General features: G+C 37.1%; 1 protein-coding gene across 1 annotated transcript in view; it reads left to right on the top strand.

The window, feature by feature from the left end:
- USH2A (usherin) overlaps positions 1 to 24207 on the top strand; it is a 790488-nt gene that overhangs the window by 302809 nt on the left and 463472 nt on the right. The window contains exons 21-22 of the mRNA XM_060088664.1: positions 13583 to 13713; positions 21757 to 21883. Coding sequence (XP_059944647.1) covers positions 13583 to 13713; positions 21757 to 21883 — 258 coding nt within the window. The remainder of the gene's footprint in view (positions 1 to 13582; positions 13714 to 21756; positions 21884 to 24207) is intronic.

Consider the following 24207-nt stretch of genomic DNA (forward strand, 5'->3'; position numbering starts at 1 on the left):
TTAATCAAATATACTAATAATAAATAGTTGAAAAAAGTGTAAAAGTAGCATTTAAAAGAGCACCCAAAGCATAATACTTAAATTTAACAAAATAAGTGAAAAGATTCTACACCCAAAATTGTAAAATGACTTAGGAAAATTAAAGTAAATATCAATAAATGAGAAGAGTTATCATGATTGTGGATGATAAACAAAAGGTTGTTAAAAAAGTCCTTCCCCTCAAGTCAATCTATAGGCTTAATGTAATTTCAATCAAAATTACAGCAAGCTTTTTTAAAGAAATTCTCAAGTTGATTCTACAGGTTAAAAGGAAATTCAAAAGGTCTAGAATATTTGAAAACAAGATTGAATATAGTCTGATGAATTTGTCAGACTTATGCTATCTGACTTCATGACTTAAAATAAGGCCACAAAAATCAAGACATTGTATTATTTCTGAAGTACTGACAAATAGATTAGAAATAGACCCAAATTTCCATTGTCAATTAAATTTGGTGAAGTTAAGGCAATTCAATGAGGAAAGCACAATATTTTCACCAATGATACTGTGTAATCTGGAGTGATCTGGAAAAAATGAAGCTGGATCCCTACCTCACATCATACATACAAATTGATCTGAAATGGAGTCAAAGTCCTAAAAATAAAAGCTAAAATTATAAAGCTTTTAGGAGAAAAATGAGAGAATATCTTGGTGACCTTGGTGTTGGTCAAGTCTTCTTAGGGTAAAAAAAGCACTATCCATTCAAACATGATAAATTCAACTTCTTCGAAAGATGCTAAGAATATGAAAAGACAAGCCACAGAATGAGTCATAGGCTACATATATGTTTTAGTAAGAAAATACCAAGCAGTTTTCTGAAATGGTTGTTCCATCTTACATTTACATACAGCAGAATTTAGTTTTTAATTTTAGTCATTTTAGTGAGTATTACATGGTATCTCATTGTAGTTTTAATTTGCAGTTCCCTGATGATTGATGAAACTGAGCATCTTCTTTGTGAACCTTATTATTCACATATCAGGGTTTGTTGATCATGACTGTTCAAACTTTTTAATTTTTTAAATTCTTTTATACAATTTTAAAGGTTACATTCCATTTACAGTTATTACAAAATATTGGCTATAGTCCCCGTGTTGTACAATGTATCTTTGTAGCCTATCTTATACCCAATAGTTTGTACCCCCACTCTCCACCACTATATAGCTCCTCTCCCCTCTCTCCATTGGTAACTACTAGTTGGTTCTCTATATCTGTGAGTCTGCTGCTTTTTTGTTATATTTACTAGTTTTTTGTATTTTTTAGATTCTACATACAAGTGATATCATAGAATATTTGTCTTTCTCTGACTTATTTTCACTTAGCACAATGCCCCCCAAGACCATCCATGTTGCTGCAAATAGCAAATTCCATTCTTTTTAATGGCTGAGTAGTATTCCATTGTATATATACCACATCTTTAGCCATTCATCTGTCGATGGACATTTATGTTACTTCAGCGTCTTGGCAATTGTAAACAATGCTGCTTTGAACATTGGGGTGCTTGTATCTTTTTGAATTAGTGTTTTTATTTATGTATTTATTTATTTATTTTTGGATATATACCCAGGAGTGGAATTGCTGGGTCATATGGTAGTTCTATTTTTAGTACTTTGAGAAACCTCCATCCTGTTTTCCACAGTGGTTGCAACAATTTACACTCCCACCAACAGTGTACAAGAGTTCCCTTTTCTCCACATCCTGGCCAGCATTTGTTATTTGTGTTCTTTTTGATGATAGCCATTCTGACAGGTGTGAGGTAATATCTCATTGTGGTTTTTTTTTTTTTTTTTGTGGTATGCGGGCCTCTCACTGTTGTGGCCTCCCCCGTTGCGGAGCACAGGCTCCGGACGCGCAGGCTCCGGACGCGCAGGCTCAGCGGCCATGGCTCACGGGCCCAGCCGCTCCGCGGCATATGGGATCCTCCCAGACCGGGGCACGAACCCGTATCCCCTGCATCGGCAGGCGGACTCTCAACCACTTGCGCCACCAGGGAGGCCCCTCATTGTGGTTTTGATTTGCATTTCCCTGATGATTAAGCTGTGTTGAGCATCTTTTCATTTGCCTCTTGGCCAGTTTCATTTCCTCTTTGAAAAAAATGTATTGAGTTGTAGGATATCATTGTAAGATTTCTTTATATATTCTACATATCGATGTCAGTTATGAGAATTTGAAATTCTGGTTCAAGATTTTTTTTTCATATCTGTAAATGCTTTTTAGCAGCTCTTGCATTCATGCTGGGGAGCTGTGTTATAGTTTCCTATAATTATAGTTTCTGTGCTTGGATTTTGGAGGGAAGAATTTTCTTCAGCTAAAATGTTTTGGTTCTCAATTTCATTTTGTTCTTACAGTAGCTGTATAGGATATTATATGATAATTTCCAGTCATTTTGAAATGTCTTACCTGTTGCTGAATATGCAATACCAATGGTATATCAGTTAGGATGAAGGTTTGGGGTAGGTTTTTTGGTTCAAGAGAGACACATCCTGTTGTTTTTGTGAATGGTGACAGAGGGTGCGCTCTGTGTTGATTTGTGTGTTTCCTGATTTTATGATTCTGTTTTGTTAATTCAGAACTCTTAATTTCCTGTTTGCTTCCTTCTCTGACGCTAAGAGATATGGCTCCTTGTAGTGCTTTCCCTTTCCTCTGGAAGCAGTGCCTTCCACGGATTGCTCTTTCTTTTCCTGGACCCTTTCAGGCCTCTTTCTTTGAATATCTCAGTAGCCAATATTTTGTTCTCAGTGTTGTTGTTGTTGTTTGTTTGTTTGCTTGCTTGTTTTTTTTTTAACTCAGGGAGGAACTGACTTTCAGGGGGTGATTTTATCTGACTTCTGCCATGGCTGGGTCCTTGCTGCCCTCTGCCCTTTTCTGTTCATTCTTTATTCTACTCTCAACTCCAGTGTGAACTCTGGTGCTGACTCTTCTGGTTTAGAATGTTTATTTCTCTGTTTCACATATTGAAGTTTTTAGAATTCTCTGTCCCCTAGTGACTCTATAGGCTTGGGTTATGGTGATTATATTTGTTCTCCTTCATGATCAGAATGGTTTTTAGAGAAAAATGCAGAAATATTAGGCCGCTATCATTATCCAATGGGAAGCTGAATCATCTGGAATAAAATTTTAAATGTTATAGTCATGAATATGCTAGAAGAAACTATTAAAGACTACTTTTTATTATTTTGTGAGGAAGGAAGTACTTTCTAATTAAAGCACAAATTCTAGAAGAAATTAAGAAAAAATGTTTTAAAATTTTGAGTCATTTTATTTTAGCCTGTAGAATAATGAAAAACAACAACATGAGGTTAAAAGGCACACAGCAAACTGGGAGAAAGTATTTGAAGCATCTATCTAGACAAAGGATCAGTGCGGTATCACCTCACACTGGTCAGAATGGCCATCATCAAAAATGTCTACAAATAATAAATGCTGGAGAAAGTGTGGAGAAAAAGGAACCCTCCTACACTGTTGGTGGGAATGTAAATTGGTGTAGTCACTATGGAGAACAGTATGGAGGTTCCTTAAAAAACTAAAACTAGAGCTACCATATGATCCTGCAATCCCACTCCTGGGCATATATCCAGAGAAAAACATAATTAGAAAAGATACATGCAACCCGATGTTTGTAGCACTATTTACAATAGCCAAGACATGGAAGCAACCTAAATATCTATTGATGGGTGAATGGATAAAGAAGATGTGGTATATATATATACAGTGGAATATTACTCAGCTGTAAAAAAAAAAGAATGAAATAATGCCATTTGCATCAACATGGACGGACCTAGAGATTATCATACTAAGTGAAGTAAGTCAGACACAGAAAGACAAATACCATATGATATGACTTATATGTGGAATCTAAAAATAGGATACAAATGAACTTATTTACAAAACAGAAATAGACTCACAGACATAAAAAACAAAGCTATGGTTACCAAGGGGAGCAGGGGAGGAATAAATTACAAGTTTTTTTAAAAACAAGGATCAACATCTAATCCTTCAAAAATTTATTGAGGGCTTAGAATGAAACAGGCACTGTTCTAGATTTATATTTTAAGGGATGGAGATATGAGGTAAATGAAATAAATGATAAAAGTATAGTACGGGCTGGAGATGGTGAGTGCTATGCAGAAAGGCAAAGCAGACGGGTGATTATAATTGTTAATAAACCAGTCTTAATGGGTCTCTCAGAGAAGTTGAATTTGAGAAAAGGCCTGTTAAAAAAATGAGATACCAAACCATGCAGATACCTGGGAAAGATGTTTCCAGGCAGAGGGAAGAACAATTACTGAGGTAGCCAGAATGGAGAAAGGGAGGGGAAACATAATTGGAAATGGGAGACATAGTGAAGGCTGGATTATTTAAGATGTTGTAGGCTATTGTGATGACTTTGGCTTTTACTTGATGTGAGACAAGAAGCCTTTGGTGGTCACCAGATAGAGGAAAGATGTGACCAGAATTGTCCTTTGATGGGATGACTCTAGCTATTATTTTAGAATAGACTATAATGTGTGTGTGTGTGTGTGTGTGTGTGTGTGTGTGTGTGTTGTGTGTTGGGGGGGCATGGAGCAAGGATGGAAAAAGGGAGGTCAAAAATGTTAGGGGAGATAATTACAATAATCCAGGAGACAGAGAATGGTGACTCATAACATATGATGAACTCAAATAGGGGCTTCCCTGGTGGCGCAGTGGTTGAGTCCGCCTGCCGATGCAGGGGACACAGGTTTGTGCCCCGGTCTGGGAGGATCCCACGTGCCGCAGAGCGGCTGGGCCCATGGGCCATGGCCACTGAGCCTGCGTGTCTGGAGCCTGTGCTCCGCAACGGGAGAGGCCACAACAGTGAGAGGCCCGCGTACTGCAAAAAAAAAAAAAAAGAAAGAAAAGAAAAGAACTCAAATAAATCAAGAAGAAACCAATAAATAGACCTTTGAAATTGGACAAGAGACATTTGTGTGCACAACTCCCATAAAAATATATGGCTATCTTTATGGCTAACATATATATGAAGTTTTTACTATCACCAATAATATGAAAAGTGAATTGAAACAAACCTAAGTTCTGATTCTTTCATCTCAGATCTTGAAATATCGATTATTGGCCAGAGTATGCGGATGTGGTCATTCAAACTCTGAAAAAGTATTGGGTTGGCCAAAAGTTTCCTTCAGTTTTTATGTAAAAATAAAAGACACATTTTTCATTTTTACCAAGAACTTTATTAAAGAACGTATTCACCATTTTGTTCTTCTACCTTCTGCCATTTTTCAGGCAACTTCATAACTCCATCTTCCCAGAACTTTTAATCTTTTTGAGCAAAGAACTGTTCTAGGTGCCTTTTACCGTCTTCCAGGGAATTGAAATTTCTCCATTAAGAGAATTTTGTAAAGACCAAAATAAATGGAAATTTAAAGGTGCAATGTCTGGTGAATACAGCAGGTGAATCAGAACTTTCCAGCCAAGCTGTAACAGTTTTTGCCTGGTCATCAAAGAAACACGTGGTCTTGCATTATCCTGATGGAAGATTATGCATTTTTTGTTGACTAATTCTGGACGCTTTTTGTCGAGTGCTGTTTTCAGTTGGTCTAAGTGGGAGCAGTACTTGTTGAAATTAATTGTTTGGTTTTCCAGAAGGACCTCATAATAGAGGACTCCCTTCCAATCCCACCATATACACAACATCCCCTTCTCTGGATGAAGACCGGACTTTGGTGTGGTTGGTGGTGGTTCATTTCGCTTGCCCCTTGATCTCTTCTGTTCCACATTACTGTACAATATCCACTTTTCATTGCCCGTCACAATTTGTTTTAAAAATGGAACACTTTTGTTATGTGTAAGTACAGAATCGCATGGGAAGTATGGCCAAGAAGGTTTTTTTCACTTAACTTATGTGAAACCCAAATATCAAAGTGATTAACATAACCAAGCTGGTACAAATGATTTTCAGTGCTTGATTTGGATATTTTGAGTATGTTGGCTATCTCCCGTGTGGTATAACATTGATTGTTCTCAATTAATATCTCTATTTGATTGCTATCAACTTCAACTGGTCTATGCGACCATGGAGCATCGTCCAGCAAGAAATCTCCAGCATGAAACTTCGCAGACCACTTTTGACAAGTTCGATCAGTCACAGCACCTTCTCCATACACTGCAGAAATCTTTTTTTGCATTTCAGTTGCATTTTTACCTTTCTTGAAATAATAAAGCATAACATGCTGAAAATGTTGCTTTTTTCTTCCATCTTCAACATTAAAATGCCTGCATAAAAATTCACCAATTTTGATGTCTTTTTTTAAATATGCACTGAAATGACAGCTGTCACATGCAATCTAACAAAATTGTTTCGAATGATGTTAAAGACAACTAAGCGCTATTAGAGCCATCTTACGGAAAAACCAAATGAACTTTTTTGCCAACCCAATATTTGAATTAATTATTAGTTTTCAAAGACCATATGGCAATATGAGTAAAATTTTTAAAAATTAATCTCTTTGACTGAACATTATCTTAGAGCCTACCAATATGCAAGCAAAACTGCTTGTTGCAATACTACTTTTAATATCAAAAAATTAGAAACCAACTAAATGTTATCTAAGATAAAATTATAAAATAAAGTATGTAAATGTATTTAGTTATTAGAGAATATCACGTATCTTTGTGAACTGAAGTGGAAAGATATCTGCTCTATGTTACAAAGTGAAAAACACTTACAGAAGCATTTTTCACAATAGCTGAGATATGGAAACAGCCCAAATGTCCATCAGTGGATGAATGGATAAAGAAAATATATATACATACACAAACAGGTACAATGGAATATTATTCAACTGCAAGAAAGAAAGAAATCCTACCATTTGCAACAAAATGGATGAATCTGGAGGGCATTATGCTAAGTGAAATGACCCAGATAGAGAAAGATGAATACTGTAGGATCTCACTGATATGTGGAATAAATTTAAAAAAAAAAATCAAGCTTGTACAAACAGGGAGTAGAATAGTGGTTACCAAGGACTGGGGAGATGTTGGTCAAAGACTACAAAGTTGCAGTTATATAGGATGAAAAAGCCTAGAGAGCTAATGTATAGGCATGATGACTATACTTAATAATACTATAATAATACTGTATGGAAAGGTGCTAAGAGAATAGATATCAGATGCACTTATCACACACAAAAATTAGTACCTATGTGAGGATATAGTATGTTAATTAGCTTGACTGTAGTAATCATTTCACTATGTATATGTATAAATCATTGTGTTGAACACCTTAAATATATGCAATTTTATTTTGAAAAATTTAAAAACTTACAGGTTAGTGTACGTGATGCAATCCAATTTCAGTAAAGAAAAAACAGATAAACAATGACATACATGTGTATAAATATTTCTGAGAAAAACTTTGCCAAACTGTTGGTAGTAGTTTCTCTGAGGGTGACAGGTAAACCTATAGAGAATGTTCACTTTCAGCTTTTATAGTTTGAATTTTATGTAATTCTATTGTTTCTTCATTTTCAGCAAACCTTTGTATTGAAGTTTAACATACAAACAGAAAAGTGCAAAAATCATAGGTGTACTGGTTGACAGATTTTAAAACCTGAATAGCTTTATGTAAGCAGCACGAAATTACTAAATAGAATAGTACTGATCCCCCAGAACCTCTGCATTGTGCCCTGTTCTAAACCCCAACCAGGATTACCACTATCTTGACCTTTAATACCATAGATTTATTTTGCGTGGTTTTACACTTGATGTAAAAGGGATCATGCAATATGTATTCTTTAGTGCCTAGCTTTTTTTTTTTTTTTTTTTTTTTTTTTTTTGTGGTACGCGGGCCTCTCACTGCTGTGGCCTCTCCCGTTGCGGAGTACAGGCTCCGAACGCGCAGGCTCAGCGGCCATGGCTCATGGGCCCAGCCGCTCCGCGGCATGTGGGATCTTCCCAGACCGGGGCACAAACCTGTGTCCCCTGCATCGGCAGGCGGACTCTCAACCACTGCACCACCAGGGAAACCCTGTGCCTAGCATTTTTTTTTATCCAATATTTTGTTTGTGAGATTCATGCCTGTAGTTGCATGTGGCTATATTTTGTTCATTCTCATTGCTATATTATACCTCATTTATTTATCCTTTCTGCAGTTGGTGGGCATTTGTGTATGTTCCATTTTAATGGTATAATAAAAAGTATTTCTATATACGTATTTGTATATTTTTCTGAAGCTGTGTGTGTGTCGGGGGGGGGATATATAACTTGGAGTGGAATGGATAGACCAAAAGGTATGCCTATATTTAGGAGATATAAATTAATAAGTACTGCCAAGCAGTTTTTCAGAATGGTGGTACCAATTATACTCCCACTAGTAGTTATGAGCATTCCAGTTGCTCTACGTACTTGAGTATATTTAGTATTTTCTATTCTATTTTAGCCATTCTGGTGGGTGTTCAGTGGTATTGCATTTTATTTTGCATTTCCTGATGACTAACAATGCTGAGCATCTTTTTCATACATTTATTTGTCATTTGGACATCACCTTTTTGAAGAGCTGTTTGCCCCCATTCTTTTAATGAGTTATTCATCTTTTTTTATTGATTTGTAGGAATTATATATATTTTTATTGGATATGTATGTTATCAAAAATATATATTATAAATATCTTCTCCTGTTATGTTAGTTACCTTTTCACTCTCTTATTTGTGCCTTTTCTTAGACAAAAGTTCTTAATCCTAATACAATTTATAACCATTTCCCTTTCTATTATACTTTTACCTGTATTGTTTTTGTTTAAGAAATCTGCCTATTCCATGGGCTTGTCACTGTACTGTTTTTATGATTAAATTTTTAAAGTTGCAAACACATTTACATAAAAGCTAAGTATTTCCATGCGGATCTTGGATTTTCAGATTTTTTTAAAATGTGAGGCCATGGTTGTATGTCTCTTTTATATATCTCTGTATCCCAATAGCCCAGAAGGGTGGCTGCACAAAGTATATTTTCCTAAAAATATTCCTTGGATGAATGAATAAATTTTTCTGTTGACATAGAAAAATGCTCTATCATTTCCCCAAATACTTGAAGGAAAAAATTGAACTTTAGAATATCTCCTGTTTTCTTTGCATCAAAATCTAAATTTTAGCAAGTGAGAAATATTTATTTTTCTGCCCATTTAAGTCAGCATGTCTCTTTAACGCAAACCTCTAAAAAGAAAAATGCTTTGGTACTGCTCTGCTCTGCTCAACATGTCTTCTTATTCTTGAGCCCAGGATGAAAGCACATTCATGAGGCACAGGAGAAAATAGGAGTCAAGATCAGTCACACAGTATATATTTAAAGCTTCTTCTCTAACATGGTACCACATGTCTGCTTCCATTTCTTTGCCCAAAGCAAGTCACGTGGCTGAGCCTAAAGTCAGCGGATGGGGATGTATAAGCATATGATTGACTACATAATTTAAGGCGTTTAGCTCAAAAGATAGGGTTTATCAATGTCTACAACATTGTCAAGAACATGATGTTTCAATGGAAGTGTGCATTTTAAAAATTTCTTTACTTGCAAAAAAACCCCTCATTCATTATAAATCTTTGTAATGTAAGGAAACAATTTGACCATACGACAGCAAATCAAGTTACTTTACTAAATCTTCATTTCTCACAAGAAATACCCCTTGATCTGTGTATTCTATTTTAGTTGGGCTAAATTTTATGTAACATTTCTGTGTTATGGAAGTGTAAAAGCTGGAAATTAAATGGTGTGTCTGAAAAACATATGCACATGCATATTCTTTTTTTTTTTTTTTTGAGGTACACGGGCCTCTCACTGTTGTGGCCTCTCCCATTGCAGAGCACAGGCTCCTAACGCGCAGGCTCAGCGGCCATGGCTCACGGGCCCAGCTGCTCCGCGGCATGTAGGATCCTCCCGGACCAGGGCACAAACCCGTGTCCCCTGCATCGGCAGGCGGACTCTCAACCACTGCGCCACCAGGGAAGCCCCACATGCATATTCTTGAATAACGTATGATATTAGTTGATTTTTTCCCAAGTATAACTTGGCTAAGTATTTCTGTAATTCTTATTGTGATTCATAATTTCATTCATCAAATTTCCCTTCATCTGGGGACGAGTAGTTGTATTCCCAGACTGAGCAATTATTATTTTCTTCCCTCATTCAAATCCTGGCTTTTGCTCCCCTGGTTACCACCATGTAGATGCCTACAGCACCCTGGTAGAGAGTGTTGTTGTCTTCATATTCTGAATTGTAGCTATTTTTATGAAATAACCTTCAGTTGTTTAATTTTAAAGCAATAATCTTAATTATAGTATTTGATAACACATATGAAATTTTAAAATGGTCACAGAAAGGTAAGCCATCTGTAGAAGAGAGCCACTCTGAACCAAAAGGAGAGAAGCTTAAGAGAAGAAGAGTTGATAGAAATATGATTTTTCTCCAGTCAGAAGGTACACCAGATTTTGGCCATGTCTTTGCTTTTGTTGGCAGATGTGTCCTCCTTATATCTGACTGTGTCACCCTAATAATTTGTTTCTACGTCTCCCATTTCATTCTCTACGTCTCCCATTTCATTCTCTACCAGATTTTTCTAGTGAGACCTCAATACCCACTGCCTACTCATCCATTCTGTCAAAAATTATCACCCAGCAGTTTGGACTCTGCTCGTTCTACTCAATTGAAAAAGATAGTAATTACCAGCTCTGTGAGCTTTTCTTCAGCTCTCATTATTCTGGACCTATAGGAAATGTTTACACAGTTAACTAACTTTGCCTTCTTAAAGTTCTCTCCTACCTATGTTTCCATTTTACAATGTGATCCTGATTGTTCTAACTTTATTATTGTCCCGATTCTTTCCTTCTCTTAAGTCTGGGACATTTTTCCCAGTGGCCCTTGCTGTCTCCCAGGGACATGATTTATTGGCAGGTGATTGCCAATTTATTTTTCTAGCCCCATTTTCTCTTCTGAGATTTAGTTTCTCATTTCCAAATGATGGATAGTTTTTTTTCCTTTACATCATTAATATAAACTCACTGTGCCCCAGATGGAGCTTATATCCTCAACCCCATATTGTCTTCGGTACCTGACCTTTCTAGTCCTGTTAATAATGCCACTTTTCCCTCAGTAATTGGTGAAAAGAATTGACCATCTTACCCCCATCATCACCTCATAACCACTTGTTTTAAGTGGTTCTTAAACACTTTTTCAAGTGGTTCTTAAACCACTTTTAAGTGGTTCTCTTCTGAAATATATAGACTCCATTCTTTCAATACATTTAGTTATGTGTCAGTCCTTAATTAAAATCCTTATCATCTTATTCCCCCAAAGCACAACAATATCCTAGCTGGTTCTTCTGTAGTTAAGTTATCTACATCCTCCAGACATTCCACTGTTAGTTTGGTTGCCTTCATCTTGACTTTGAGCATCTTCTTCCCTTCCTCCACCCAAATTTTAAAGCCTTCCTTTTGTCTATAGGATAAATTCCAAGTTTTTTAGTCCACTTAGTAGGAGAGGTGGAGTAATAAAGCTAGTATCAGGGGTTCAGGTGAGTTTGGATACTGAAAAGTGATGTATAGGGACAAACAATCTTATTCTAGGAAGTGAGAGAGACGCCAGGTTGGACCAGGTGCTGAATCTAACATCAAAAATGTAATATCCTACAAGGTGGGATAAAGAGAATCAGAGAGTGTGAAGTAATGAAATATCAAAATGAGTAGGACAGGTATGTTTGAAAAGGACCAAAAGCATAAAATCTAGAAGACAAAGATTCAGAAACTAAGAAGGCCAGGAGAAGTTTGAGTTGCCTCTTTGGAAAGTCTGAAGCCCACACGCCAGACTTGCCTTTGCTGGTATTAAAATAATTCACTCTAAAGATAGTTAAGACACAATCTTCCTTTCCATCTTTTTCTTCTACTCAAACTTCTCAAGCCAGATCGTCTATATATGGCCTGAGATGGGGTCTTGCCTGTTTCTCCAGATTCATCTCTTAACTGCCTCCTCCACATCCAACTTTCCTTAATATTTTGCCTGCCTCCAGGCCTTTATACAGTTTCTTCCAAAGTCCTTCATATTCTCTGAAAACAAGCTCAAGCATCTTATTCCTTGTGAAACCTTTTTTAACCCCTTTGAATCAAATTATGTCTTGTAAACAGGTCTGTATCACTTATCACACCTCACTACAGTTTTTTTTTTTAAATTCTTTTTCACCAACTAGAATTTAATGTCAGGCACCAGCTTGTTAGTTTTTCTTCTTTATTGTGTATCAGAGTACTCAACAAATGTTACTGTTCCACAGAAAATGTATTTTATAAAATGACAATCTGATGCTCACAAAATGATTTCTGACCTCCTGCCTCCACACCTGTGTTAAAACTTCTTCCTTACCATTATTGTACCTTCCACCTCCTTTCTTCACATCCATTTACTAAGTACACCAGGACATCATGTGATTTCCAGGGGTAGAAAGATGAATTGGACATGGTTTCTGATTGCAGGAACCTGTTGTAGTCTATTGAATCCAGGGTAAATCCCTCAGCTATGTAGGAACTTTGGTTACCAGCCCAGCATGAAGGCAGCTCTGTCCCCTTCCAACTTACACAATCCTGGTTGACTATATTACTAATCAAATCAATAGACATTAATTATTCAGTTTTGTGCTCTTGAGGTGTCATTTGGTTCTCATGTATGTTCTTGACCTCTTATTTGATTCTCCCTGTACGATGTGTCTGTTAAGACACACACATTTTATATCTCCAACTAAACTGGAAACTCTTGAGAGCAAAGATCTTAAACTTCTTTGCCAGTTTCAGTACATTAACAAAATGTCTTACACTGAGGAAGAGCTTGATAGTATGCATTGAGTGGGTGGGATACCTGTAGAATGGAGGTTGGGCCAGGTGGTGGTAGTGCGAAGACATCATAGAGAACTATTGCATGCTTCCCCTGCTTCCTGAGCAGGGGTAATTTCTGAGAGACAGGAGCACTGTGTGTCATGGGCAGTGCTGGTAGCTGATCTGAAGGGTGAGTGGAGCCCCTGGAATTCTGAAGGCTACAGACCATTTGGTTACAGGATGGCATCCCAGGAAATTGTCTCTGTGGACCACTTCATAGCAGATTTTTCTCGTTTTTAGCTTCTACTACTGGACAAGTTCTTTAAACTTCATAAGTATTTTAAACGAAGCTCCTTGTGTTTCTTTCACTCATGTCAAAAACCCATTTATTTTTATGACTCTGATAATATTACTGCATTGATCCCCTGGTGTCCAATTTTGGGTTGACAACATATCTTTTTATGTTGATGAGTTTTGCATATATTTAAACTTCATTATATATTGATTAGCAGGAGTGCAGGCTTGAGTTTCCAAGTATGGGTTGGCATTCCTAATGGGATACAGTTAAAACCAAATGGCTGGGACCATCCCAGTGCATTGCTCCGTATAATTCCCTGACTGTACTCACTACATCATAAATAATAATGAAAGTAAATGTACGTTTATCAGAAAGAATCAACAAAACCCAGCACTGATTCGCTGATTGCACTTGTCTCCCCAGGCATTAAGGCCAGCTTTCGAACGAGGGTGCCTGAAGGTTTGATTGTCTTTGCGGCATCACCTGGCAATCAGGAAGAGTATTTCGCAATTCAGTTGAAGAATGGACGCCCTTATTTTCTTTTTGATCCTCAGGTAAATGAGTAATCATAAGAGTTGATATTTTTGAGAGTTTACCAGGTACCAAGTGCTTATGTTTTCACAATGAATCCTCACCAAAACCTTAGAGGTGAGTACTCATTATTTCCACTTTACCAATGAGGAAAAGGAAGCTTACAAAAGTGATTTGACTTGCCCACAGCGATAATAGCAGAGCTTCAAAATCACAGTCTGACTAAGAATCTATATGCTTAACAACCATATGCTGCCTTATAATGAGGATTAAAACTTGTAAATGCATTTGAATAGATCTGTTTTTATTTTTCTTGAGAGCAAAATTGTGTCTCTATCTCCCTTCCTCTTTCTCTTTCGCTTTCTTTTCCTTCCTCCCTCCCCCCTCCCCCCTTCCTTCCTTCCTTCCCTCCCTCCCTCCCTCCCTCTCTCTTTTCCTCTCTCTCTCTCTCTTTCTTTCTTTTTCTTTCTTCACCAGCAAATATTTAAGCATCTATCAGGTGCTATCAGGCTGGGTATTGCAGACTACACTAGTTTTAAAGTTAAATATGACCATGCCCCTATGAAACAATCTAGGTAGTACACAGTTAAAAAAATATATATTCACGACTGTTACGAAAGACAAGTATGATGCTGTGTATGATGAGAGCATAAAGTAAAGAGTCTTTCTTTTAAGTTGTCTGTCTCCTCTGCAAATGTGATGTTTAACTGAGATGCAAAACAATGAGGAAAAGTTGATCAGTACAAGATTATATGTCTATACAATAGGACATGTGTTTCGGGTGGGGCAGGCCAGAGGAAATACTGATGGGAGATGAGGGTAGGATCTGTAATAAAATTTCCAGGCAGAGCAAACAGCAAATATTTAGTGTCTGAGTTAGACAAGAACATGGCATATTCAATACATTGAGATGAGTCTAATATGGCTGTAGTGTACAGAACAAAGAGAACAGTGGTAGGTTGAAAAGTTGGGTAGAGACTAAGTAACTTAGGACCTGGGAAGGATTTGAGAGGATTTAAATTTTTCCTGAGGGCAGTGGGAAACTATTGCATAGTTGTCTTCACTTCAGTTAAAGGAATGTTCGTAAACATTTGCCGTTAAGCACTGTGTTGGACCTGTGAGTAACTGAGGAATAAGACTCTGTCAAAGATTTTTCTCAGGTTTTCAACTTAAAACTGCTGATCTAAGACATAAATTATGCTTGCCAAATAAATGTTTAATGTTCTATTATTAAAGGAGGCACAGCTTTTCCCCTCTGTATCTAAGGGATCATGGGCCAAGACCTTCCTACATCCTGGAGACCCACTCACCTTTGAGAGGAAAGTCAGGGCCTGCTGGACCAAGTGTGTCTGAGCATCACCCAGGATCCCTGCAGAAGCCCTCAAGAGGCAGACTGAGTCCTTCCTGTGTTAGGAAGTGGTAGAGCCATGAATTGGCTACTGGCAAGACCAGGGAAAGAAAGGTTTATTCCTGGTATTTTGACAGCGACCTGATAACCCCCTGGCCTGACCGCTATAGGTCCTCAGGGCCAAGGACCCCTGGGTGTCCCCTAGAATGGCAGCTTCTTAAGGGATGCCAAGAGGTGGGCAATGAGTAAGCAAAAAGAAATAGCATCACACCTAAGCAGATCCAGCATCCAGAGAGAAAGGGCTAAGAAGCAGCTGTTTCCAAAGTCAAGGCAGATGGCATCGGGAAAACAAAAACAGCACACTGACGTTGATTCAGTTACGGAACTGAAAATATTATTTTTCGTTTGAATGCTTTAAGTAGATTAATTAGAAGAGAGACTGCTGAGCTTCAGATTGCTAGGTCAAAATACATAACAAAAATATGAAAACATAAAGAAAGATGAAGGAAGATGCTAATATTAAGAAGAAATTCAAAAGGAGAACAAAAAAACACATGCACAAGGTAAAGAAGGTTGGGAGAAGATAATGAAATATAAAATAGGAGAGAATATATGATTTAATAGACTTGATTATAAATTTATTGAAAGGGCTCATCAAGTTCTAGCCAAGACTAAGCAAAGCTTGTTCTTCTATAGGACCTCTGTGTGCCAGCCATTATTCTGAGTGTTCTCTCTATACATAAATACACACACACACACACACGTATTTAAACATCACAACAACTCTATAAAGCAGGTACTCACTATCCCCACTTTACAGGTAAAAATCTGAGTCATGGTTAAATTAATTTTACCAAAGTTATACAGCTAATCTGTGACCAAGCTTTTCAACATGAAAGAAAAACGCTTGTTGATGTCCAGAAATTCAGTTTAAATACCATCCATGCACCATATTGGAAGGAAACATTTCAGCAAGGCTTCTAATCAGAAGGAAAAAATAAAGAATTTGAAATATAGAGGAGAAGTAGTGGTGAATAATAAACCTAAGGATATTAAGTCCAACCTGAGCATTTGATGACAAAATGACTAGAAATGTGTTTTATGTACCAAAGAATCTTTGACATAGAAGAGACACACAGCAAAGGGGAAAAAAAAAGCCCTGATAATTGTTTGGTGCTAAAATTACTAAGAGTTGAAGGGGGGGGAAATGAGTGACTTAAAAGTTTTTAAAGGTATCAACTTAGTAGGGGGGCAGTAAGAGTATAGGTTATATTGGTTTCTTGTTTTCATAAAATAAATGGACAAAAATATTTGATTTTAAATGTTGTGACAACAGAAATTAATTACTAATAGAACGAAAATGTTCCAAGAACAATTCACAAGATTAAAAAAAAGACTAAATGCTAAATTGTAAATATCAACAAAAAACAGAAAAGAAAGGAAACAATCCAGTATAATAGAAGAATATCAATGAGAAAGAAAAAATCTGGTTCTGCTTCTTCTACCTCAACCTGTTAATACCTAGGTATATTTGAGATCAAGCCAGATGAAGAAAAACTTTAATCATATAGCCATTTATTCATAGAGCTTTAAAAGTACACAAAGTGGGTTCATGTTGATTGTCTCATTTCATTCTTGAAGTAGCCACCTGAGGTAGGTATTGTTTTTCTCCCTGCTTTAGATGAAGTGTCTTAACTAGGGTCACATAGTGATCTAGTGATAGAACTGGCACTGGATTTAGTTTATTTTGTTCAATGAAACATTGTTAAAAATGTGTCATATTCCAGGCACTGTGCTGGGCAGTTATGAGTTGGAAACACGGAATCAAGAAATGAACAAAATGCCACTCCTGCCGTCCTCTCTTTAGACATCCCCCCTTCCAAGATTGGAGTACAGAGTCCTGCTGGACTTGAACAGGGCAGTGTGCCAGGGTGGCTTCACGCTGCCTCACACTTATAATACAATCGGTCACACCCTCATAAACATCCATCCTGGTGTCTGTGAGTGTGATTCCAGATGACCATTCACACCCCAGAGCTACGTCTGTAATCATACAGTGGCCACGGGTTTGTTCACAGGTCTTGAGTATTTAATAAATGTGCCCTGCCTGCCCCCCACCCCCCACCCACAATATACTCTAAACATATGGGGCAAAGTCTTTGCAGAATTAATCCCAAAATGATTCCACCAGAACTGAAACATGACTGCCATCTCTTTGAGTGTTATTTCTCCTTCTAAAAGATGTGATAGCTTCAGATTCTGCAGAATAGGAAGGGGAATAAGTTAAATAATGCTTAACTCTGCTCAGCCACATTATTGCCATTACGATCCTGAGACTGGCTGCCAGAAAACTCTCTCCATCTCATCTTTTTCATCCCCTTTTCAATGATCACATAGACAGGCTGGTGTAGACCAGAGCAGAATTCAAGGAAACATTCACAAGGGCATTGCCAACCATTTCCTCCCCCTCTTCCCTCAGACTGTGGCCTAGAGTGCTCCCCTCTGCCTGTCCCTGACCTATATACCCAAATCGTAACCTGTATACAAAGTTGGTACCTGCCAGGCAAGCATTAATGAAATTGTTATAGCCAAAGTTGGAGGACCAGGGGAATTCACAGGGTTTAATGATGCCTTACAAGTGCATTTTTACCTGGAATAATAATATCCCTCTATAAAGCAAAAGTTACCTACATTTTCAGGAAAGTGATAATTAATTTATACAAAAGAAAGTAAGGCATTGGTTGAGCCAGACTGGCTTAAGATACATTTGAGAAAATGTGATCAGTTGTATCACGCTGAGTGCTTGTGATGCTGTCTATACATGAGTCCATGAGCTCAAGCTAGCCAGGACTGGTCCTTCCTCACCACGAAGGAATTTATCCAGGTTAACTGGACATACTGCTAACTTTTTAATGAAAGCCCCACATATTATCAGACAAAGAGAATTGTTGAAACTGAGGAATGGAGAATATTTGGAATATTCTTCCATTTTTTTCTCTTTTGGGGCAAGAATATGAATACAGTTTTTTTTTTTTTTTTTTTTTTTTTCTTTTTGCGTTACACGGGCCTCTCACTGTTGTGGCCTCTCCCATTGCGGAGCGCAGGCTCCGGACGCGCAGGCTCGGAGGCCATGTCTCACCGGCCCAGCCGCTCCGCGGCATGTGGGATCTTCCCAGACCGGGGCACGAACCCGTGTCCCCTGCATCGGCAGGCGGACTCTCAACAACTGCGCCACCAGGGAAGCCCTGAATACAGTTTTTTTTTTTCTCTTTCTTTTTTATTGAAGTAGAGTTGATTTACAATGTTGTGTTAGTTTCTTCTGTACGGCAAAGTGACTCAGTTATACATATATACATTATTTTTCATATTCTTTTCCATTATGGTTTACCACAGGATATTGAACATAGTCCCCTGTGCTGTACAGTAGGACCTTGTTGTTTATCCATCCTATATATAATAGTTTGCATCTGCTCATCCCGAACTCCCAATGCTTCCCTCCCCCATCCCCACCTCTTTGGCAACCACAAGTCTGTACTCTGTGTCATGAATACAACTTCTTGAACAAAGTTAGAGCTACCCCAAGTTTAAAGAAGCTTAGGAGTTTGTTTTATACGCCCCCCATTGACATTTCAAAGTATTTATATTTTAAATAACTCAGGTACCACTTTAAGCCAGTTTTCTTTCCTTTTGTCTTTAAAGGATACAAGATTATCTAATGAACACCTTATTGTACTCATCAGACATGTAGTTATTTGCTCTTTGTGTCTTTCTTATCTGAGTGTACAATCCAGTGAGGGCAGGTTTGTCTATTAGTCCCCAGATACATCCTTGAGGTTCAGTACAGTCCTTGGAACATAGTAGATATACTCATAAATAAATAAAGATCTGTTGACTGATTGGTTGACTGAGTGGCTAGATAGCTATTGGTAAAATAGTACTCATAACTGAAGAAATTACCCATTTTCTGGGATAAAATTTCCAGTTCTTTAATGATAATTTAACAATTTTAGTTATTTGTTTTCATTTGTCAGTTAGATACTTTGACTTATACCGATGGTTATTTTCAAATTACTGTTCCTGAATCCATTCAAAATAATTAAATTTTGAGTTGTGGAAAGAGCATTTTGTAGGAATTTAAAGTTACTCTCTAACACGTAGTTTCAAAATAACTGAAGTCGTTGTGTACTTTGTTCTTTTTAAAATATCTTAATAAACTTAAGTAACAAATTCTTTACATAACAATATAATTCTACATAGAGGTGTAAAAGCTTATTTGGCATTCCTTCCAACTATCTGATTCATTCTATGAAAAAATATTTGGGGGAAAGGGGAAAGATTCTTCATAATATTTACAACAGGACATATGTTTGCCTATCATAAACTGAACACTTTAGAATTATTGTTAAGAGTCAGTAAAGTTGCTCCATTTTTTAATTGCTGTATTTTTTTGTCCTCTCTAACAATTAGCTAGAGTCTTCCTATTTTCATTAGATTAATTTCAATTTGGAAATACTTGATCAGATGATATTTTATTGACCAGTAATGACTCGTGGTTCTCATTTAAATGTTTTATGTTCAGTGACATTAACAAGAAATTCACATAACGTTCTGACTTCACTTAGGGAAACAGTGAAAGTAAAAGCTTTCAAAAAAATTCTGAATAGCATCTATTTAACATGTCTGATATTTTCCAGATGGAAAAAATAAACTGCATCATATGACATCAGAATTGATCACAGAATTATTCTCTTAACATTGGTGAAGTAAAATAATCTTAAAATGATCATCAAAGAATAATACACTAAGTTCCTCTAAGTATGAAGAAAATTTGGCATACTGAGGCTGTGTGTTATGTACTTGAATGTGTCACCAGTCAATGTGATTTCGATGTAGAGAACCATTAATGCTTCAGACTGTCGCCAAACATGATATGAAGAACCACTTACTCAGACACCTGATCTTTAGAATGCAGCATCGTCTGTAACAATTTTAACGCTAACTAAGTACACTTTGATGAGACAGCATTTAATAAAATGCTCATTAATTTCATCATTAGCAAGGGTATGCTAAGAAGTAAGCCAGTTTCTTATGTCACGCCCAATTAGCATCCCATGCTAGTAATCCCATTAGTATTGTTGAATTCACTAATGGAAAAACTAATGGGCATGCTACCAGGGCACATTAATTGGGCACGACACCAGTTCTGGTTTTAATTATTAAACTACGATAATGAAATGTGTGTTTGTAAAATATTAAAATGTTGAAATAGGGTTGAGGAAAATAAAAGAACATGTAGAGGAAAGAGATAGAAGGAAAATCAACCTACAAAGATTCGAGGACTTACCAAAATGGTCATCTTTCTAGCTGATCGAGTTGCCTGTAAAAGTTGGGATATTGTCCACATGAGAAGCAACCCACTCCTACTCATGGGAAATTAAAAGCTCTTTTTTGGTAATATGAAATTCTGTATGTCACGCATGTTGTCATGCTCTGTATGAGGCCTGACAGGAGCCAATTAAATGCATAGAATGGACATGGTATACTGCTGAAGCTATTTTAGGGAAATATAAACAGAAATGTTTTACTGAAGATGGTGTGATTAACGTTGCAGTTTTTGTGACATAAATCTTCACCATATTGCATCAGATAATTATCAGTTTTATCTTCTTTGAAAAACAGTATACCAAGATTATTAGAATTTGGTGAAACAGTCCAAGTAATTTAAAAATATATTTTGTAATATTTTACTAAATCTTATTTTTAGCTTTAAAAAAATTTTTATTGATTGAAGTTAAGTATTGCTAAAGAGATCTACTTTATTAAGAAAGAAAGAAAAAAATTGTTTTCATTTAGAAGGTTTAGAGTAATTTTCTGGTTGTTTTTTCTTTAACCACAGTAGTAGCAAATGATGATGGTGACAAAGTTGAAATCTCTTTTACTTAGTCTTAAGTGTTCACTAACATAAAAAGAGTATCATTGTGCTAACCAGAATATACATAGCTCTAAAGTGTTAAGGTGAAATGTTTCTCTTCTGCTTTTCTTTGTTTCCTTATCCTCACCTCCTTTTAGCTAATATCTGTTCTTAATATCTGCCATTTCCTAGTCTTATCCACTTAGGAACTCATTTTTAACTATACTATTACCTTAGGCAAAAGTACAAATGCTAGAATTTAGACTACAAAGCATTGAGTATTAAGTTTAACCGCTATACTTATGTTCAAGGCATTAGTAACTGACTAGTTTTTAATGTGAACCTTATTCCTTCTTGCTATATGTAGTGTAGTGAAGGTAAAAGAAAATAACTTGCCAGACATTTCCTTATCTTTAGAACAATATTATTTGAATAGTATTTTATTAGTTTTAAATTCTTCTCTTTTTTATATTTCTGCCCCCAAATTTAAAATATTAGAATAGAAAATTCATTATCTTTCTGATGAGTATAGTTACTCAAAATCCAAGGGTACTTGTAAGAGATTTTTATTCCAAAGAGAAGCTCTTTTCAGATTTGAGCACTGAGGTGACACAAAAGTACATCAGAGAAAAGCCAGAAGGATGTATCAACCTTAATTTTGAGTTCTGTTTGAAACGTGTGCATGCTTGCATCTGGATCATGTTGAAATTTGCAAGTTGGTTTTTAACAAATATACAAATATATATGTATGTGTATGTAACATGTATACTCACTCATTGATTTTTTCCCCTCATTCATTCCCTTAAGGGGTCTGCGGTAGAAGTTACCACAACTAATGATGATGGTAAACAATATAGTGATGGCAAATGGCATGAGATAATCGCGATTAGGCATCAGGATTTTGGCCAAATCACACTTGATGGACAATATACAGGTAAGATCTTCTTTGACATATATGAAGGGCTCTGTTGATGTGCTGATGTTACCATACTCTTCTGTTGTTTATATTTGTTCATCTCTTCTTTCACCTTTATCTCCACTCAACTTCATCTAAATTGCTGTTGAGTTTGCCTTTGGGGTGCTCCTAAAATGATGAAATCTTGGCAACTATCTTCTCATCTACGCAGGGTTTCAGTAAAGCAAAAATAAGAGTAAAGTCATCAATAACAATTTTGTATCTTTTTCAGTCTTTACAATTTGCAAGGGCTTTTACTTTCCTTTTACTTATGTTTTACTTATGTTCTCTCCTTATGTTCCTCTATTATGACCTCAGTTATTATATGCATTTTAGAGATGAGGAAACTAAGGCTCCAAAAGGTAAATAACTTCTTCCAATTAAGACAGTTGGTAGGCAGCGTTCTGGGACATGTATTTTTTCTTTGCAGTTCTAAGTTTATTTTTCTTTCTATCCTTCCCTATCTACCATCCCCATGTAATTGTAAAAGCTACAGTACCTATACAATGATGCAGGCTTTTATTAATTCATTCAGAAAATATAAAATTTTAATGAGCACCTACTACTGCTCTAGGAACTCTGGAAACAACAAGGAAAAATTACACTTTAGGTGGGAGAGAGGCAGGAAACAGAATAAATAAATATTGAACAAATATCAGGTAGTGCTACATTCTGAGAATGTATAAAACAGGATAAGAGGAAAAGGGGTGAGTGTGTGTGTGTGTGTGTGTGTGTGTGTGTGTGTGTGTGTGTGTGTGTATTGGGGAAGGGATGTTTTGATTATATAAAAGACTGTTAGAGAAGGTCTTTCCGATAAGGTGACATATGAGCATAGACCTAAAGGGGATAAAAGGGCAAACCAGGCAAATGTCTAGGAGAATGTTTCAAGTCAAGTGAACAGTAGGTCCCAGGGCCCTGAGGTGGGAGTATACGATATGTGCCATGTCAAGGACCAACAAGGAAGCCAATGTGGGAAAGAGAGGTTGAAGGGGCTAGTGTTACAATGTGAAATCAGAGAGGCCACTGGGGCTGTATTACATAGGGCTTTGTGAGCTTTTACGTGAAAAGAGGGAAGCCGTTGGAGAATTTTGAGAGAGGGGTGACATGACATGACTTCTTTCTTTAAAAGGAACACTCTGGCTGCTCTTTTGGAGATAAGTTTTGAGGAGAACAAGGATGGAAGTGTTGACCTAAAACAAATAGATTGCCATATGCTTTTCCAGCAAAGATGGGTTTATTCAGGATCTGTAGAAAGCTGCAATTCGGGGTCTGCAACCATGGTGAGCCCCTTGTAAGTCCCCGCACAACAACGGAAGGAGAATGCTTTTATGGAGGGCAAAAGGAAGTTGGGAGGGCTGTAGTAAACAAATAGTCCATGGCTTTTCATTGGCTGAGTGCTTGCCAGGAAAGAGGAGGAGTCTTTCTTCTTCCTGTTGGGCTCTGCTGTCACCACAAGGCATGAGACTTTCCTCTGGTCTCCCAAATCTATTTAATTGTGATTTCTGCTTATTAATTTTTTATATGTCCCCCTTTTGATCATGATCTTTCTCTCAGAGCATCACTGATTGAGTCAGCTTTTCTAATTTCAATGGCTTTTTGTCTCTCAGTGCCAGGAAGGACCTTTCCCGTGTGTGGGGTCTCATATCAGAAGGGAATGCACAGATTGGAAACCTACTGAGGTCATATTCGAGTAACAAGGGAAGGTAGAAGGGAGAACTCTCAGACACTTTCTGTCTCAATTCCATATGCTATCAAAACCATAGACATTGGAGATCATCTGAAGCATTATGTCATTGTCAAAGGTTTGGCAATACACTTCCTAAAGACCTGGTCCAAATATCTTTAGAAAGCTGCCTCATCAGGTGTTGTTTGCTTCAGTTCTGGTAAATATTTACTTTCAGGTCACCAGACTTTTTGAGGTCCCTTCAGAATTTGGTGCTTTCTTTAGGCGTGTCACGTGAGTCCAAGAATCTATTCCTTGGATTTTGGTGGCAGAAGGGTTGGTTAGCAATATGTGATAGGGGCCTCTCTGATAAGGTTGAAGAAAGTTCTTCTGGAGGTGTCTCTTCCAGTAGATAAAGCCTTCAGGTTGCAAGGTGTGATGCTTAAGGTCTTCGTCTCCTAAGAGTGCACTGTAAAAAGATTGCTCTACCAAAATGTAGTTATTTTTAATAGGAACAATTTGGCCCTTGCATTATTGGAGTATCTCTCCTCTTTTCAGTTGTAGGTCAAGAAAAGCAGTAACAAGTGTGTTGGATGTCCTATGACTGTTTCAATGGGTGAGAATTTTTGAGTTACAAAAA

Source organism: Mesoplodon densirostris, chromosome 2 (assembly GCF_025265405.1).
Source record: "Mesoplodon densirostris isolate mMesDen1 chromosome 2, mMesDen1 primary haplotype, whole genome shotgun sequence".
Classification (NCBI taxonomy): Eukaryota; Metazoa; Chordata; class Mammalia; order Artiodactyla; family Ziphiidae; genus Mesoplodon; species Mesoplodon densirostris.